The sequence below is a fragment of the Ctenopharyngodon idella genome, chromosome 7 (genome assembly GCF_019924925.1).
Source record: "Ctenopharyngodon idella isolate HZGC_01 chromosome 7, HZGC01, whole genome shotgun sequence".
Lineage (NCBI taxonomy): Eukaryota > Metazoa > Chordata > Actinopteri > Cypriniformes > Xenocyprididae > Ctenopharyngodon > Ctenopharyngodon idella.
This window is the reverse complement of record NC_067226.1, coordinates 13037501-13058260: the sequence shown is the minus strand read 5'-3', so window position 1 is coordinate 13058260 and position 20760 is coordinate 13037501. Positions and strand designations below refer to the sequence as shown.

The 20760-nt window shown below is 36.8% G+C and overlaps 1 protein-coding gene across 5 annotated transcripts in view; it reads right to left on the bottom strand.

Moving 5' to 3' along the window:
• Positions 1–55: 55 nt before the first annotated feature.
• Positions 56–20760, bottom strand: part of sorcs2 (sortilin-related VPS10 domain containing receptor 2) — a 188057-nt gene continuing 167352 nt past the window's right edge. For 3 of the 5 annotated variants that reach the window (XM_051901010.1, XM_051901009.1, XM_051901006.1), the window contains 19 exons: positions 18744–18923; positions 18158–18304; positions 16200–16302; positions 14683–14759; positions 14174–14265; positions 13343–13450; positions 12215–12335; positions 11359–11492; positions 11061–11189; positions 9732–9903; positions 9270–9456; positions 8822–8955; positions 8404–8527; positions 5735–5847; positions 5515–5637; positions 5096–5195; positions 4175–4277; positions 3518–3750; positions 56–2761 (listed from right to left, as the gene is read on the bottom strand). In XM_051901010.1, coding sequence (XP_051756970.1) covers positions 2697–2761; positions 3518–3750; positions 4175–4277; positions 5096–5195; positions 5515–5637; positions 5735–5847; positions 8404–8527; positions 8822–8955; positions 9270–9456; positions 9732–9903; positions 11061–11189; positions 11359–11492; positions 12215–12335; positions 13343–13450; positions 14174–14265; positions 14683–14759; positions 16200–16302; positions 18158–18304; positions 18744–18923 — 2445 coding nt within the window. In that variant the 3' untranslated portion in view covers positions 56–2696. The remainder of the gene's footprint in view (positions 2762–3517; positions 3751–4174; positions 4278–5095; positions 5196–5514; positions 5638–5734; positions 5848–8403; positions 8528–8821; positions 8956–9269; positions 9457–9731; positions 9904–11060; positions 11190–11358; positions 11493–12214; positions 12336–13342; positions 13451–14173; positions 14266–14682; positions 14760–16199; positions 16303–18157; positions 18305–18743; positions 18924–20760) is intronic. The other 2 variants (XM_051901007.1, XM_051901008.1) reach the window with 2 other exon arrangements.

Genomic DNA, 20760 nt, shown 5'->3' with positions numbered 1-20760 from the left:
TCATGAAAAGAGTAAGGTTTTATGTTTCATTCCATAAAAAAAAACAAGTACCAGCTTAATGAATAATGTTAAAACTTTATTAAACAGCGCAAACTAACAAAACAAATCTTTACAGTTAGTGTGTTTGTATTCAGACACGCTGATTAAGTGCTTTTCACTTGTTGCAGTGGAGTCAAAAACATTTACATTATAAAGTAACAAGAACAAATGAAATTGAACAAAATACAGAATCAGTTCAGCTGTGTCTCTCCACCATGTTTGTCTTAATTTCAGAAAGGATCCTGGTGTGTATTTAAGAAGTGTCCTTGTTGCTGGAGTGTGCTGTCACTAAAGCTAAACTGATGCAGAAACATCTCTAAATATGAGACGTCTCTCCAATAACACTCAAGCTTTTGCTCATTTTCACTTCATGGATGGAAATATAGTTGACACACCAGACGCCACTAAATAACTTTTCATACACAGGCTAAAAAAGACAATTCAGCTTCTGGTGCAACAAGTCCACACTGTTTGCATTGTATAGAAATAAACAGGTTTGTATTATTGATATACATAAGCATAAACTGGTCAGAGTAGAGATGCCATCTTTTTGGTTTATGCTGAGAGAATCTATTGATCCAAGGCTGTCATAAACATCCTCAAAGTTAGAATCAATCTTGGAAAAATATAGACTGAGCTAAGCTCCACAACAGAATGTATTAAAGAGACAGTGAATCTGCAAATCATATATTTGGTCAAGACTTCCCGAACTGACTCGCTAGTGTGACATAAGATACACAAGTGTCTTTTTCAGTTGAAAACGACGTGTTCCCTGAACCCACCTGAACAACACTGTACAAGTCGTGAACTGTGATTAGTGCAAGTGAGAGACCCTCATCCATAAACACTAGTGATTCCAACAGCGAGAGTCTGTAAGGAAAAAGACTGTCTATTCAGTCAGACACCTTGATTTAAATAGCTGAACCCTTGAAATGACAAAACAAAATCAGTATGCACACAGACACAGTGCACCACTTCTCACACAGTTCTTTAGTTATGTGAGTGTGAATGTTATAGATATAGATGTGAAATATTAAGAATACCCTTCAGTAAACAACGCTGAATAAAGACAAAGATGTAGAAGAGATAATTTCACGTCCATGTAGAACTCCTGAATTCAAGAAAACCCAGTGCGAGGCATTTGGGAGGAAACAGTGCACATTTTGGTCTATTGAAAGTGTCATATTTAGGAGGGGCTATATACAGCAGGATCTATGTACACTTTGTTATATATACAAGCCAAACGATAGGGAACGTAACCGTGTCCTTCTGTGCCTAATATAGGCTTATACACACACTACACCTGACAAGTAGCACATGCTACGCTGTCAATCATCCTGTGTTGACTCCCTGTCAAGATCCGATGGCTGATGCTTCTGAGGAAATCTAAAGTCCAATAAATAAACGAGCATTTGAATGTAGCTAGTTTTCACAAAGGATTTCAACGATGAACGATGGGATTTGACTTCTTAGGGGATAATGTTTCATTATGCAGTGAAGATGCCTAAGAAGATAAACTATAATTTAAAAGATGAATATTTGGCACTGCAGTTCTTGGAGAAAACAGACAGGAATAGGTCTCCATGGGAAAACTGACTATTTCCAGAGCCCATCATAGGGACACCCACAAAAACAATGTCCTGGGCCTTGTAAATGTAAGCATGACCCTTATAATTGGTGCAGGTTTTCCCAAGAACACCAAGAAGGTTCTAGCTGTGCTGATTTGGCAGTAACTGGAAAGGTATCTAATTTTTTGCACCTGCCTTTTAGACATAATTCTAGGCATTATTTGCTTGCTAAAAACCATGTTTGTCTGCATTTCTTGGGTAAATGTAATCATTGTTAACGATCATCTTCGGAATTACTAATTGCACCATAGCTCTTAATAACAGTTGCAGAATCAGATGAGACAGACAAAAATTACTTTACTGCATAGCATATTCACGAAACAGGGCAAAATAATATATTTTGTTATTGACTGAAGCAAAAGATGTGTTATTGCATATGAAAATTGATGGGTTCAACTAAAATTTCTTTAAAAAAAAGTTTACAATAGAAAGAAAAGAGGGTGACAGAATATCTTAATTGTCCCTTTGGCTATATCTAACAAACATTGCTTCCCCTGAATTAAATGTGCATCATATCCTGCTCTAAGTGCATTGCAGCACATCTGCACGGCCTTCACTCACCTTTCAGTCTAATCTGAGTTTTACAGTGACCATGAGAACTCAGTGGCCTGAGAGAGTAAAAAAACTATTCAGACCGAAGGAAAAACACAGTGAAAAAGATGGAAAATAAAGCATTTGTCAATGAGTTTCTCCCTGGGCATTAGTAAGTGGGGCTGATTTCATGATCCCGTGATAGGAGCAAATGAGAGAGACGGTGGACATGGGATGAGACAGACTGCAGGGTGCACATATCAACAGTCAGACAGGAAATGTATGTGAGCGTACGTGGTCATCAGCAGATGGGTACAAAATCCACCTTCTGGAATGAGGGAACGGAGGCTGGAAAAGACAGAGAGAAGACAGAGAGAGAAGGAGGAAGAGAAGGTTTGGTGCAGGTGTGTCTCTGCTCTCTCTTCTGAAGGGTCAGATCTGGAGAGAGGAGGAAGGCATAGTCTATTGTGCTCATCACTGGCACCTTCACATTGGTCATCAGCTGGTCAGGTAACTGTGAAGCTCCCTTGAATTTATGCTCAACACCACCCCAGAGTGGTTGCCTGGCAACAAGAACATCAGAAACAGGTTTTGTAAAGCCAGCAGGTGAAAAAAAAAAAAAATTCACTCAAGGTTGTTGAACAATGTAACACTGAAGAAAATGTAGACATTAAATAACGTTACCAACAGATTATTTTGGATCATTATAATTTAGTCTTTGGTTTGTATAGATTTTAATCAAGACATGCGGTAAATAGTGATGATATGCAAGTCATTTTAAAAAGCATATTTACATAAAAAATAAATAACAAATATTTATTTTTAATGGTGGAATAACATATTTGTTAAATATAAATATATATATATATTTTCATGTTGGGTAAAAGTGATAAAGCTTCTTGACCCAATCAAGAAAAAAGAAGAAAAAAAAAAGGTTAAATTTCTTAACATAAGTTAATGCATTAAGTATTGTGAATCTTGATTAAATGTTAATTTCTACATATACATAAACAATTCAACATATTAAATAAAATATTTTTAAGCTTTAAGTTTAACATTAGTGTATTATGAATGAACATGATGATAATTTCATATAAATGAACTAACTTAAATGAATAACTGCTTTAAAAGTATAATTAATGATGCCTGATGCATTAACTGATATTAACACACTGAACCTTATTGTGAAATCAAATAATGGCCCCATTTCTGAATTAGTGGTAACTGATGTTAGAGTAGGTGTTTTGGGAGTGACCGATCATAAAGTTTCTGGTTAGTAATGACCGGTTAGTTTAGGGTAACTGTGAATTTGCTTCTACCTCCAGCGTTACCTAGTGTCTGCGAGTCAAGGTCGTCATCAATGAACTCCTCGCCTTGAATGATATTCTGCGTGTCCTCACTGTGATTGACAGGGCTGGTCATTTCCTGCTCCTTCTCATTGTGCATCTGGGCGTAGACATTTCGCCCTGGTAGTTTTCTGAAACGCAGCCAGGGACGCGTTAGGCTGCTCTCCTCTGGCCTCAGCAAGGAACCATGGTTTTTGTAGTTTTTCCTGTCACAGTTTTGTAGTTCATGTTCTGTTATATAAGCTGGCTGTCAATTAGACATGTGGGGACTGTACATGCATTCTTCTGTGATGGGGTATGACAGGACAGTGAATAGCATTATCAAAAAATTAAAGTTTCTCAAAGAAAATGTGTGGTTCCTGCACACATGTCTGTACCATGCAATTCAGTGATGGGCAGCAAGACAAAATGGGTGACAGCTCTGATATGAAGGTATATCAGTTGTATTCATTCCATTCATTTGGGAAATAGGTTTTGTTGAGTAAATAAAATGTTTGTCCTAATAACCCACATCAGCAATGACAGGAAAGTCTTCTAAATATTGAAATATTACTTTTTAAAATTGTAGCATTTTAAAATGTGAATTAATTGTATTTTACAAATAGAAAAAAAATGAAGCAAATGACAAACCTTTTAAACTTGAAGAGAATAAATGCTGCAGCAGAGATCAGGCTTATGAGGAGAAAGACAGCGAGAGCCCAAACACCTGGACCTGCTGCACCCAAACGAGAACCTGCAGGAGACACCAGCTTCTGTCATCAGCAGAGAATTATCAAAACTGATGCTCACATTTGTGATTCATTTCATACAAACTTTAATTTAGCTAAACTCTTTATCATTAGTGCCTGCAATGCCACAGGAATTAAAGGCACAGTTTAAGCTTGGTGAGAGAATTTTTTTTAGTTTTGGGTGAACTATCCCTTTAATCATCACCTGACTCACTTTTTATAAACTTACCAAACACTTAGAAAACAAACAAACAAACCATAACCAAAATCACACAAATCACACACAAATGTACACACCTCGTGTGGATAAAGCCATTTGTGTGGCTGTGATACAGACAACAAACAAAACAAACATTCAAATATCTAAAAAACATACTAAAAATAAAAACACAACAAATGATCTTTAAAGGAAAGTTACACTCAAACATGCATGTATTGTTCAAACTAAGAAGCACTGTGATTTCGACAGCTCAAAACTCAAACAGAAATGCAAGCCAACAGAAACATACATATGAAGAGTAAATGAAGTCAACTCAACTTAAACACTAGACCAGAAAACAGAACAGAAACAAGACATTTTTACATTATTTTTCCTTTCATTTTATAACTCTCCATTAGCAAGACAATATTCTTAAAGAGTAAAGAGGACACTTCTAAAAGCGAGAGGTAAATGTGACGCACCAGTCTCTGTTGTGCTGGCAGACACGTCATTAGTTATAGGTCCTTAGAAATACATTGGTCATGTTTTATTAATTAACTGACTCACTGACATACTTTGTAGCTGTACATGTTTGCGTGCGTGTGTCTGTTTTATTTTGCTCACCTGCATCTGAGTCTGCAAGAGTCACCAACACTCGTAACCCTCCTCTCACAATGAAGCTCACATTGTTCTCACTCAGAACCTGCTTTATGGTGGGAATACGCTACAGAAATCAAGAATACACACACAAGAACAAAACAGTTTAATACAAACAAATATCACTTCAATACTCATTGCTATTTCTGTAGCATTCAGGATAAATGTGACACTCTTTACCTTTGAGATAACTGGAAAAGAATCTCCCATTTATCCTGAATTAAACTTACATCATATTTATTCCTGATGCAAATAGTATCTCCAGGCTCTGACATGTTGTTTGTGGATGTCAATTTTAGGCCACTGTATCAACAATTATATTGCTGGACTAATGTTTTGTTGTATGAGGATGTATCTCTTCTCATTCGAGCGACTTCATCACCTACCTTATCCACAAACACACTCCTCTTCACTGGTGTGCTGACTGGAGGAAGAACATACAGGTCTGCAGTGGTGGGAAGACCAGGCTTCACCATGGTAACCAAAGAGTCCTGAGGAACCCCTGTGAGCTATTAGACAAAGAATGCGACATGATGAGTTCATTTGTATAAAAAACAATCAGAGCTCTAATGTGTGTGTGTGAGTGTTCATTATTGAGACGAGAACCTTAGCGAGAATCTTGGTTACGACTTGTCCCACATCTTGTCTCCATTCAGGGATGTTTGGGTTAAAGCGGTCCAAATTACGACTGAAACTCAATGGGATGACCTGGAAATGATCTGAAGAGAGAAGCATTGTGCTGAACATATAAAAGTTAATTGTGCAGTTGAAAAAAGGGCTGTGAAAAAAATTCAGGCTGTATAAAGTGAATATAATGTATATAATGAATCATGGCAACTAAAAATGTGCTATCAATCAAAAACAACCGTTTTAATTTAATCTAATTTAATTTAATTTAACTAACAGGGTTCTGCCATGTTCAAAAACACTATAAAGTGAGCCATTAGATTTATATTATTCTATATTGTAGACAAGGATGTATTCTCTTTTTCTCTTTTTCAGTCAGGCACTCACATACAAAACCTTTTTACAATAACTATAGCAAAGCATATGGGTTTGGAATGACATGAACATGTTTAAGTATGATACATAATGACAGAATTGAAATTTTTGGGTGAATTTCCAACTGACATGAAAAACATTCTTTAAAAAAAAGACTCACATAACCAATTAAAAAGATGTGATCTCAAAATAAAGCAGTGAAAATCTTACGGCCAAACATTTGTCTACAGAAATTGCAAAGTCATCCAACTTAATTTATTAAATTTACTAAAATAGCTTGAGGACAAACAATATGAACCAGTGAAGTGACACAGTTGTGCACAACAGTTCTTCAATCTGCATTCAAGCTGAACATTGTCTCTGAGGAAGACTGTCATTTCTGCTTTCCAAGCATGACCTCATCCTATCACACCACACTCATAAATATTCAATCCAGCCCTGGAATCACATGAATATTTTATTTCTGTTTAACACTGTCATTACAAGAAAGAAATACAGTTAGTCCTCAAGTAAGATTTTAAATTTCACACAAATCAAGAAATTAAACATTATCAGTACATTGATTGTTCTCAATCTGTTTCAAATTCTTAAGTTTCGCAACACACCATACCATAACACACAGCTAATACCACTTACTAACATAAAAATACAACACAATAAAGAAACATAAATGCTATTTTGCTTTTTTTGCACTTTTATAACTTACAGCAATAAATGACTGGCATACTGTAATGCTCTCTTGGCAGGATTTTCAGCATGCAGTGTCAAACCTCTGCAACTGATCCAGAAAGCTGCAGCAAGAGTGGTCTTTAACGAGCCGAAGAGAGCGCATGTCACACCTCTGCTCATAAACTTGCACTGGTTACCAATTGCCGCTCGCATTAAATTTAAGGCACTACTTCAGACCCTCCAGAAGCTTGCGTTCAGCAAGGGAACGGCGCTCTGTGGTGCTCCTTTACTTTGACTGTTCCAAGCTGGTGGAATGACCTGCAGAGCTGTTGAGTCTTTAGCCTCTTTCAAGAAACGGCTAAAAACTTAAAAAATCTATACCTATTAATACAAACACTTACTGTTCTATACATCTATTTAAAAAATAAAAAACTTGCTATGTGTACTGTGCTAGACTAACTGGGACTAGTCACAGCACTTGAATATTGTTGCCCTATTGTTGGTTTGATTGCTTCTATTGCTCTCCTCATTTGTAAGTCGCTTTGGATAAAAGTGTCTGCTAAATGATTAAATGTAAAATGTAAATGTACTTCAAGTTATAATTTGTCTATAGTCTTTCTTGGTGCTACCAGGCAAATAGAATTTAGAAGAAGATTTACACAGCTCAGTTAAGTATAACTCATGATTAACTATACCATATAATGAGACGTGGATATGTGGTTATAGTATTTGTCCTTTTCGGAGCTTGACAGATTTGCTTTCCAATTGTGGAACAGAGTGTAAATATTCTTCTGTTTTCTTATTTTTCTTTTATCGTAAAACACTTGCATCTACTGTATTGCTGGATTCGACATCATCAATGTTCGGCTGCTTATATATCTTATCTCGCATTCTTTAATCGCACTGTAATTCTTGCTCGGATTCTGTGAACAGTCAACCTTGCCTCCTTAGAATTGATTGGCCATCTCAAACATTTTGACGAGCACTGTAAGACCAATACAGTCTTGAACATGCTAAATAGACATGATTGAATTTAATTGAATAGAATAAAAGGTCCCACTTTATATTAAGTGGCCTTAACTACTAGGTACTTACATTTAAATTAATAATTTTATACAGTGCACATATTGTGTACATGTTTTTACATTGTACTTATATTTTAAAAACACCTGCATGTAATTACATCTGTAATTAATTTCTGTAATTACATTTATAATTACACTGTTGACCCATCCCTTACACCGTACCCCTACCCTTAAACCTACCCATACCACCAAAGCTTTCCCTAACCTTACCCGTATCCCACCTCAATAGCAGCAAAGTGTTTCAAAATTCAATATGAACCCAATAAGTACATTGTACTTATTTTTTTATGTAAGTACATAGTAGTTAAGGCCACCTAATATAAAGTGGGACCGAATAAAATCATTTTGAGGGATACTGAAATTACCAAATTTGGCCGTGTAGGCCAGTCGCCTGGGCTGAAGGGAAGGATACATAACTATCATTCATTCTTTATATATATATTTGTGTAGCCCACATTGCCCAGTAGCCCACCAGTCCGCCCCTGATGCTGTACACCTTCATGGGATGTTTTATCTTACCATAAACAATGACAGTCTTGCTGTCCTGCACCATGGAGCGACCATTAGAAGCCTGAACTGTCACAGGAACTTCACCCTCCTCAGAGAACCTTGCAATCAGGCTGTTCTCCAGGGTCAGCTTTGGCTGTCGAGGGGAAAGACACATCATATATTTGAATGTTTCAACTGTCATACCTCAACTTTCAATCATAAGCATCTCAAATAAATTGGTCAATTTCTTCAATATTTATACACTACATACATAAAAGGACATAAAACATTTAGTGTTATTATGAATTTAATAAATACCCTCATTACATGTCATTTTGTCTTCATAAAATGCATGGGTACACAGCTCTTGTTTTTTGTTTTAAAGTCAGCATAATGATTTTAATGATATGTAGTTTTACATATAATAGTATTAATTACCACAGAGTACCTGAAGATTATCTCCAATCCACCAGTAAAACACGGTAAGGTTTGCCTCAATGGGCAGCACTATAGCTGTGAGATTTACTTCTTGATTTCTGCCAACGATTGGGACCACCTCCAGATGGACATCCTGTAGAGGAGCTGGAGAAAACAGAGACAAATTGAGAGTTCCAGTATAAAAAAAAAATAAAAAAAAAAGTGTTTCAGTAGTTTTCAAGCCTATATTGAGATAAAACAGCATATATGGTGTAAGGTATGTGTACAACTTTGTAAATAATGAGCCATATTGAAATCAGATATCAGATTTTTTTTACATGGGCCTGATTAATGATTATGATTCAGCAAACCTTTTCAATCTCACAGCATTACAGATAACTAATCATTTTGTTCCAAAATTTGATGCAATGGCATTTGAATCCAGTTCATTCTCACTCAAATCTGAAGATTTCACTGACCTGTGACCTGAATGTAAAGGGTGGCTTGGTCATGTCCAGCAGAGTTTTCAGCCTTCACATTCACACGGTAAACACCTGGCTTCTCATAACGGTGCTGAATGGGTTCGTCTGTGACAGTCAGGTTTTCATATATAGCCCTGACCCCATCCATTAAATCTACCTGATATCTGGTGTTGGTGGTGTCACCCTGAGGAGGGAAATACAATGAAACAAATCAACGTTAAAGATGCCTAAAATTTTGTCTATAAATCTTTAGCACATTGAATCTATTATTAAATATATGTATATCATTTAATTTTTACTGACATTTTAGCAGTACAAATTAGTAATTAGTGTAAATAATCCATGCACTTAACCTTTTTTTTTTTCTTTTTTTTTTTAATTGAAGTATTAACAAAAATATAACAAATTTACAAAACAAAACAAATCGGATAGAAAGGTCTCTTTGTCCATGTACTTAACCTGTTCCTGATGCACTATAAAGGTGATGTCATCACCAGGTGCCACTGCCAACATCTGTCCTTTGATGCCCAGCTGCAGGCCTTTAGGGGGCAGCAGAGGACAGGAATGCTGCTTTGCGCTCTGTTCTTTATTCAAGCCACCCTCACAAACATTAGTGATGACCTTCCGGTAACTTCAACAGACAACACAAAACATGTTAGCTTTGACTTGCTTTTACTTGCCTTAAACTGGAAAATCAATGTAATGTTGTTGCCTGGATTTAAACTCTTGGTTATAATGAAGAGTTGTGGAAAAGATGCGTTGCATTCCTAAATAACCATAATAAGAGGTGGACAAAACATCCATATAATGTGTTCAGAAAGGTCTTGGCTCAGAAAACACAGACAAACAATCATCAACCTTTGTGTCAGCTGAGGTTTTGCTGAATGAGGTTCTGCTGAATGTCATGCTCTACTTAACACAGCTGATTCTGAAATCTGATTTGGTTTACAAATCTAATCTTTTCAACATTCTGCAAGCAATGAAATCTGATCTGTTTGTTCAATTTAATCAGTCCTGTATACAGTAAATCCTGCTTTGGTTGCTATAGTAATAATGTCAGGATTGAGAGTATCTGTCAGTATTGAAAAAGAGGATAGAAAACTGAAAAATTTGCTTCTGCTCATGTCCATCACAGTATTCACAAAGAGACAACATAAGTAATACATTCATGCAAAACCTCTGACTTGTTCATTTATTCACTACATAGTTGTGAACTATCCGGTTGTTAAGTCTGATGTGACATGTAACCGTTTCCAGGTCCAACCGCTTTATCACATGAAAAAAATCAAACAAAAGATGGTGCTAATATACACTCAGTGTGCTATAATACTACCAAAACATCATGATTCTAACCTTTACCTCCATATCGAAATCTCGGTTGGCCAGACAGTGATTCATCTTTCCACAATCTGTAAAACACTGGTGACTGGGATGTTGAGTATTATCTCTTGAAACGAAGTAGAGGTTTGGACCCGGAAACAGTTTTTGATATGTCACAACATATATGGCGAAAACTGAATGTGGACACAGTTCCTGGTAATATCATCCACTATGACATTTACAAATGTGATGTAAAATTGTACTTGAAATCTGATCTGGCCTGATCTGACACATTTAAAATCTGATTTCAAAACATATGTGATAAATAAAATAGTCTGAATAAAAAATGTGTTCATCTAAAGTGTCTATGCCATGCATGAGTGGGTGTTTTCTGACATATTCAATAAGTGTGGTGATTTTACCCTGCATTGTCTAATGTTCTTCAGTGTGTGTATGTGTGTGTATTACCCTGTGCTGGACTTATAGCTGTGTCCTAAATGGCAGTTTTCAGGTGGAGCGTCAGGATCATGCCAGAAGTCAGGATAGCAGCGATCCCCCTCTAACCTGAGGCTGGGAGCTCGCTCAAAGCCGTAGTCACTGAGAACACACAGAGACAAGTAAAAAGCTCTATTTTTAGCTCCAGATCTAATTCACAATTCACTGCACTGGGGTTTGAAAGTGAAGTAGAGTGTCTGTTACAACAAAGACGTATGTGTTAAATTGCAATTGGCTTGAAATGTGCAAAGGTTATCTCTCTGTTTCGTACCAGGCAAAGTCTTTCTCTGAGCACTGGCAAGGTTTAGCTGTTAGAGCTGATGTATAGCTCTTCCCTTTAATGCACAACGATGACTCTTTCCTCCTCCTGTACATTCGTTCCTGGCCCATGATGCATTTCTCTCCCTTTAGGAGAAAACATGTCATGCATTTCCATATGAGAAGTAGTGGTAACAATTCACAATAAAGTTTTATTGGTTAACATTTGTTAACTACATTAGTTAAAGGGATGGTTCACCCAAAAATGAAAATCCTTCAAATTATCTTCTTTTGTGTTTTTCACCAAGAAAGAAACTCATACAGGTTTGGAACAACTTGAGGGTGAATAAATGATAAATGATGGGAACTATCCCTTTAACATGAACTAACAATGAAAAATACTTCTAAAGCATTTATTAATCTTTGTCAACATTTGCTAATACATTATCAGAATCAAATTCGTATCTGTTAATATTATTTAATGAACCTGAGCCAACATAAACTAAAAACGAAAAGCTTTATTTTTATTATTATTAACTAACATTAACAAAGATGAAATACTGTAACAAATATATTGTTTATTGTTGCTTAATGCTAGTTAATACATTAACTAATGGGACCTTATAGTAAAATGTTTCCAAAGTGGTAAATGGATTCACAAATAAAAATCTCTTTCCATAACAGAAGATTAAAAAAAAAAAAAACATTGCTGTAGATATGGCTTATATTATTAATATTTTCCTTTGTTTAAATGGTTCTCATATCTTTTCTTATTTCTTCTCATGAGATTAAATTAGTTGTACAGCACTTTGATTCACCTTCTATTGTCTTTGAACATGCCGTAACTAGAGAAAACAGCCTGATATTACCTGTAGGTCAGTGAGTTTCCATGAGTCATAATCAGCTTCTGTGCACTGTCTGGGAAACGACTGACGGAAATCCACCTTCACCAGCTCCCAATCCGAACGGTAACTTATGTGGCCAAATACCCTGTCCACAACAGTAAATATAAATAAACATAATCCTTTGCCCATTACAAACATAATCCTTCGTCCATTAATCCATCCCTTCATCAATAAACATCCGATTATGCTTCAAACAGCAAATGTTGAAAGAAAAGCCATTCATCCCTTTCACTGAAAAGCAAGACTATCGGAGTGTAACTTTGACGTCAAGTCACAACACATTCTCTACCCAATTGTGCATCTTGGTAATGGATCAAACGAATGGACAGACACATGAATTTGCTCATCAGCAGCGTGTTACTAATGAGCAGGGGCCTCTTTAATGAAGCCTTTGAATCTCACATTGCCTTTATCAGAAGGGCAGCCTCTTTATAATATAGAGACCACCTGCTGTTTGGGGTCTATGTGAAGATGCTCTCCACTTAATCTCAAATAAAGCACTGTTCACCACCACAAGGAGGAACCCTGTATCTGTGCTTTTGGGAAATCAGTGCACAAGTGTCAAGAACAATTAAAAATGCATATCTGAGATTGAAAAAAAAATCAACATTTTGCTTTGCATTTAGTATGGTCCGTGTCCAAATTTATTTCAGTTAAATTAAGTTAAATTAAGTTCTGCAAGGAATATTCAGCTTGTGATGGACTAAAGGCCTGACCTTAAGGTGGGGATCATGCTCACTCAGCACAAACAAAATGACTGAAAAACCAATATTTTGTCCTAAAGGCCATAAAACCAACACAGAATAGCAGTCCTAAATGGATAGTTCACCCAAAAATCTACTTACCCTCATATTGTTCCAAAACTGTATGGCTGTTTGTGTCCACACAATTAAAGCCAATGGGATCCAAAACAATACAGGATCCCGAAACATTCCTCAAAATATGTTCTTTTATGTTCCAGAGAAGTCATAGAGGTTTGAAACAACATGAGGGTGAGTAAATGATGACAGAACCTTCAATTTTAGGTGGACTATCCCTTTAAGGTGGACCAGTAACTGCTGTTTAATTTTCAGAGGACATATTCATACTCACGTCATAACCAGTGTCTCATCTCCAGGCTCGCTCAGAAGTCCATCCACAAACACAGAAGTGCTGGTAAAGTTGTGGATGCTCCATGTTTGTCCTTCATCTATGCTGAATCTAAGACAAAAATGTTTGATGTGATGTTGTTTTAGCAAACATTTACTATAAAATTTACTATACGTGTGAAACATCATTCATTTCTTTCCTTTAGAAACATTGTGAACATCCTGTTATCTAAAAATATCATTCAGTTGCCGATGATTATCACAGTGTGGACGTGAGAGTTTGTAGGCTACAAGCCAGCATAAGCACTACAAGCTCTCAGTCTTATCCTGACAGAAGCGGTTGTTTGTACTGCCAAGACTCAACGCAGATGAAAGGCTTCAAGGCGTATGTGAGAGATGGTAATGATTTTCTCTTTGATCTTCATAGGGTTCCTTTTTACTCACATTTGTGAAGTAAGGTGAACTCGATATCTAGTATGTGAATCACTTCATATTATATGGGCAAAGGGTTGGCTTTTACCAACCCTTTGCAGAAGAAGAGATTTAGGCTGCTCGAGAACTCAGGGTGGTCTGAAGAGCCCTCCAAAGCCAAATGAGCCTTTTAAAGCACTCACTCAAAGGATTACCAGCACAGTCAGGTCAGCAAAAGCCAGGGAAGGAAAGTCTTGAATTCTTGTTTTTCATACAAGTCTGACTCTGTTCACAGAGTTTACTACTACTCTTCTTCTCTTTTTAGAAGTTCTTCTGTCAGTCTTTGTCAGTGTTTTGTTTACATTTACAAATGATTACAATATAATTTGTCCAGACAATACATTACAGAAACAAATGATCTTACTTGAGTATTTTTAAAGGGATTGAAGTGTCCTTAATGGCCACAATGACACCGCCATGATCCAGATAGAGAATATGATGCTCTTCCTCAAAAACCTAGAGTGAGCAAATTAAAAACACTTAAAGGCATTTTAAGTTCATCATCATGAATATCATAATCAAGATTCAATGTCGTTGGAGAAAAATACAGTTGAGCAAATGAGAGGCAGCAACAATCCCGAAAATCACTGAAAGGACATTAAGACAGAGAGATAAGTCTGCCACATAATGAGCAGTAAAACAGCAGCAAATGAGAGGGTGTCAAATAAAATTGGGCAGAATGGGAACAAGAGGAACAGAGATCTGAATTCAAAGGGCAAACCAAACCAAGTCTCTTGGAAAAGATGGGTGTTGCAAAACTAAAGATTCGTGACAAGTCACAGAAGGATCTATAATGAAGCATTTTTCTGACACCAATAGTCATTATAAAACAACTTTGCAGATCATTAGTCTCTTCTCTGTGTTCAATCTCACCTGTCTCCAGGTCTTGCCACAGTCTGAGGTGATGTACATCTCTTCTTTATATTCAACCAGCTGAGACCCAAGGTTACCTGAAGAGAAGATACAACAGAATATCACCAAATGAATACAGAGAGAGAGACACATTAATTTTCTTCTTTTTAACTTGAGGCAAAGCAGCAATTTCCTCACTTTGTATGATTTTAAGAGAGAGGGAGAAGTAAACGTGAGCAAGCTACATATAAAAAGAGTGAAACTGCAAGAAACCTGGAGGCTCTTGGGGATCAAAGGCTGAGAACTAGTTAGATCTGAACATTTTACTGAGAGAGTGGCGCAATATTAGCAAGAGAAAGCTGGATTTTGATGGAGACTCAGTGCTCAATATCTGCTCTGTATGTACACAACAAGTCTGACTCTGTTCACAGTGTTTACTACAACTCTTCTTCTCTTTTTATAAGTTCTTCTGTCAGTCTCTGTCAGTGTTTAGCCCAAAGTATACTTTGCTTTTTACGTGTACGCGAGGGTCAGTGTACAGTGCGCGACATGTAATTCGTCATCAGAAGAGTATGCACGTACTGTATGAGGCCTACATAGACGAGAGATTGTGCAAAGAAAGTACCCTCATTTGTACAACTCTAGGATGAAAGAATACAAAGATATTTACATGGGTTGTAACTCGTGGCCAGAGATTGCTCAAAACGACACACGCGTCGAACGCCTGTGTACGTGAACGAGCAAAATGAAGAATACTTTGCAAGGCTGTGCGTTCGACTGTGCGTGCACAAAAAACAAAGTATGCCCAGGGCTTTTTGTTTACGTTTACAAATGATTACAATATAATTACAATATAAACGATTACAATACAACAAATTGCAGCACATGGTGAAAACTAGCTGCAATGTGTTGATAAGTCTTTAAACCAGAAGCTGAAGGGCTCTCTAACTACTCGTGTTTGTTAGTAAGTGAAATAAGTCAAGAGTGAAGAAGGCAGTGTGACACTGTCTGTGTTTTTGTGTGTGTGTACATGTCTGTAACCCTGAGGGAATGGACAGACTTTATGACCTTGTGAACTGGCAACAGCTCTAGGCCTTGGATTCAAGAACATTAATGTATTGTCTTCTTCAATTCCCCATGAACCTTGTGGCAATAAAGAGGAAATATTTCATATATCTGTGCCTGCCTCCTTTTGTGCCTCAGTGTGGACTCAATGGCTTTGCACAACACTCAGAAATGAGGGGGATGGGGGAGACTCAAAACCAAGGTTTTTTCTTTATATGGTACATCACATTCAATTTTCCTTCTAAAAATACTTCTCAGCATTCCTTTCCTTTTTTTTTGTGAAGAAATGGTCTGCTTTGTACACACTATCGTAATTTCTCTAAGCATGCTGCAGTGCAGATTTGGATCTGGACTATAATTATTTCTTATAATTGAAAAGTTGAGGAGTACAGAGCTTCATTTGATTTGAGTTTTTGGGCTCCTCGACACTATGGTGACAATACTAAAGGGTTATAGTTGCCATGGAGACTGACCTGCACCCATTATGAGGCCTGGGGCAGAATCTTTAGTGTGGACGGTTCCAGATACGTACGGGCTGTCAGCCCATCGCAAGTGGAGATGGAGGTGACAGTCAGGCTAGGTAGAGAAGCAGAGGCAAAGAAAAATATTACTCTCTTTTGGTATCTATATGTATAGGCAATCATGCCAATGTGATTAAACAACACATATACCACCAATCAGTGTTTTACATAATGTCTGCACTTAGTAGAGAATCTGGACTCACTGACAAACACACAAAACCATTTTGCTTTAACACACACAAATAACAGTCTAAGTTCTACAGTAAGGAGCACATAATTTATAACCATTTCACAAGTCACACTACATAATGTCCAAAAGATGGATCAAAGAATGAATATAAAGCATATTTCAAGTGTCAAAAACCTCAAAAGGGGTTGTAATTAAAAAAGAAGAAGAAGAAATGGGTAAAAAATGGGAGATGAGCAATAAAAATGAGAGAGGATTGTAGAGAGAGTGTGCAGGAGAGGAGAACAATAGGAAAAAAGACATGTCAAATGGAGGGATGAGAGATGGGACAGATGTGAGAAGGGTGGCTAGACAGACAGGAAAGGAGAGAGAAGTCGATATATGTCTTTTCAACTCTGCTAGCTTCTGATATGTATCTTGTCTTGTCTTGTCTCATGTTTGCCAGAAACCATATCTGTGTCTTAATTGATGGCCATCTACCAGTCACAGTGTTTAAAATGGACATTTATAATGATACATATCATCTCTGGCTGTGTATGTGTGTAAAGAGTAAGCCCTGTGGATATGTGTGTGTATATGTGCATGTAGATTGATGATTCAGATCTTTTTTTTTTTTTTTGTCTCATGAGACAGCAGCAGAACCAGTGCCTGCTCTGCCCACCAACCCACAACCGCAAACAGTGGGAGATGAGTCAGATCCAGGGGTCAATGACTTCACGTCTGTGTCTGAGACAGTTGCGGTACAATCATCTTGAAAAGGAAAAAAGCAGAGTGTGGGCTGGATATATATCTGTAGCTGTATATTGAAATAAAGTCATGATTTTGTTGGTGACTGAATGAATATGCAATGAATTGATGGGAAAATGACATCTGCACACCTATATTTAAATCAAATGTGGTGTTTGCATTCTAGTTTTTAGTTCATAGGCATATTATTTATACTAGTATTCAATAGTTTAGGAATGGTAAGATTTTTTAATGTTTTTGAAAAAAGTCTCTCATCCTTTGTTGCTCACCAATGTTGCATTTATTTGAAGAGTTATACTGTGAAATAGTATTACAAAACTATTATAGGTAACCCTATTATAATAACTGATTTCTATTTGAATATATTTTAAAGTGTAATTTATTCCTGTGACAGCAAAGCTGAATTTCAAGCATCATTACTCCAGTCTTTAGTGTCACATGATCCTTCAGAAATCATTCTAACGTGCTGATTTGCTGAAACATTCTTTCATATTGTCAATGTTGAAAACAGTTGCGCTGCTTAATATTTTGGCAGAAACCATGGATTCTTTGATAAATAGAAAGTTTAAAGGAACCGCAATTATTTTAAATAGATATATAATTTCTGTAAAAGTCTTTTGTCACTTTTGAACATTTAATGCACCCTTGTTGAATAAAATAATTAATTTCTTATTTTCCAAAGACTGCTGACCCCAAACTTTTGAATTGTAGTATATTTATAATATCATATGTCAGTAATATTTTTGAGAAATCCATTTGACACGAACTGAAAGGTAAAAGAGGCTTATAAACAAAACAAAAACACTGATTATTCTGCTTAACTTTCATTGTATTGAGAAACTCAGTCCTACACAATTAAAATGTATGCAAAGGCTAGATCAAAGTTAATGTAGCACTGATAGATAAACAGAATTGCAAAAGACTATTTGAGATGTTGGAATGGAAGCTGGAATGAGGAATGAGCAGATACATTTACCTGCTTGCAATTGACAGGTTTGCCGTTCATATCAGTTGTAGGAGGAGCCAGTGGTTCCCAGTCTCTGCCTTTGTTGTAGGTGATGAGAGTCATCACTTTTCCATCTACTTTTTGATTGGCTAAGAATACGCCCTTGATGCCACGAACCTGAAAAATACACACACATACACAAAAGATGCGGTATTCCTCAGTATCTCTCAGATCTTGTAGAAGCTGTAAAATGTTATTATTAAGTCACAACTGTCTAAGAAACTGTGTTAGATCAAGCTTGTTTTAGTAGCACAGGGACATCAGGTTCCTAGAATCACTTATTTATTAAAGCACGCTACTGGCTATGAATAATGAGTGAGTGAATATGTCTGAAGGCTTACTAGACATCACAAGCACTTTAATATGTGTCACACCTCCACTTTTATGTGTGTGTGTTTGTAGAGTGTTATAGGTAAAGGTTTCTATCCATTTGAATGCACATAGTCATGTAAACTATACTACAGCTGAGCTCTTTTAGGTTCATTATGCATAAAGTGGGATGTGAAGCCCACACTGCCTTGTATTACACAGGGACTGTGTGGGGTGAAATGTTGACCTCCAGGATGTCGATGAGGACATTCTCTTCAGGCTGCTTGGTGCTGCGGACGTTCTCCAACACAATGGAGTAATAGACTCCCTGCGGATCTGACTGGTAGAGGTTGTACGTGTCCGTCTGATACCACTCTTGAAGAGCCAGGAATACCTGATTCTCGTCTGTACTCACAATTTGCACATTCTGCACAAAAAGAGAGAAAAGCAGAAAGATACCACACAAGGAGATTAGAACACGCAAGGATAAAAATGAAATAAGTTCAATGCAAATCACAGTTTCAGTTTTCTCAGCAGGTACAAATAATTAACAATGTAATTCTATGCAGAGTGTCTTTGTGTGAAGAGAGACAGAAAAGCTTGATGCTTTCACTTGAGCTTATATAAAACAACAACAATACAGTGCTGCATATAATTCCATGGTGATTATACTTAGTTGCTTTGAAATTAAAAGTTTATTTTAAGCTGCTGTGAAAAACTGAGTTTGAACATAAACTGTACGGGGACAGATTTAGATGAAATGAAACCATGAACAATTAATAAATCCGTCCTATAATTAGCTCCTCTGGTTTGCCTTAAAATACAGAATCAACACTAAGCTCCTGAGTTTTGGTAGCTTAGCTGCATGCATCCTGGTGCTGTGGCAATGACTGGGTCAGGTCGGGCGAGTTTGCCACCATGTTGTTCTTGCCGATAAAGTGAAAGTGGGTCGCATTAATTTAGGCACAAAGATGAAGGGTACAAGCTCATGCCCCCAGCTGAATTCATTCATAAGAACTTAAGTGAAGAGCTAGCAAAGTCCCTGAAGCGCTGAGTAGCTTTAATGTGCTTCAGAGACCAAATTCTAAAGCTATTTCTCACTTATGTCCCACTAACAGCAGTTTAGTGGCTCTGAGTCCCCTCTGTGAGAGGTCAGTTACACAACACCTGTTTACTGGGAGAATTACAGGGATAAGAATAAGAACGATAAGGATAAAGTAACAAACTTGAAGAGCAACGATTACTACTTGTGTGTGTGCATGTCCATTTGGACTAACTAACACTATTGTACATGCAGCTTCTACATAAGAAATCATGTTAGGCACAAAAAACTCGAGTTCGAGTTATTCTGGAAATTTCACCTTTGGAAATTTGGACATTATAAGTATGACATGACGTGTATTCAAGTGATTTTAGTCAGAATTAAATGGACTTGCCAGACAATTTCATATTTCTCCATCTTATTCACTTCCCAAAAAAGACAGGAAGCTTTTCCAGTGCTAATACAACATAATGATGCACATTAGTTCTTTTGGTGCCACAGAGCATGACAGGAAATGTGATTTGGTCTGTCTTGTCATAAACCAGCTAAATGAGTTGTTTTCTGGCAAGCTTTATCACTATTTATATCAACACTAAAACAAAATGCATACAAACAAAATGGTACCACAATTACAACTTATTATGATCAATAACCCAAGTCAGAAAATTTTGGCTTAAAAAAAAAAAAAACTCCAACTTCCAACTACCATTATGGAGTCTTCTAATCCTGATTACTCCCTATGTTCTCCTCCTTCCTAAAATATCTTCTTATATCCACACACAAACACTTCTGAAAAATACCAATTTTCCCAGAAGACTTTGACTATTCTGATGAAATGAAAGCAAATATTTAATTTCAGAGAAGCTCTTATATGGGGAGTGTAAATGTGTACATGGCTTTCCAGATATTATTTCAAATTGAATTTATCCTTTTACTGATCCTAGCTGACATGAGGTTCATGATGACATCTGGAAAAAAATCAATCACAAATTGTAATGCCGAGAGATTGAATTTTTTGATCAGATTTGTAGATGGTACTGAACACGCCTCTTGTCTAGAACTGCAATGTAAGTCTGTTGTTTTGGGGTCAGATATGAACAGCTCATCATCTTTTAGTTAGTTGTGAATTAAAATTTTAACAATGAGGTCATCTTTCAACCAAGGCTTACACAAGACAATGAAGTCATCGCTGTGAAACACAGCTGCTGAAAGTTCCCCTGGG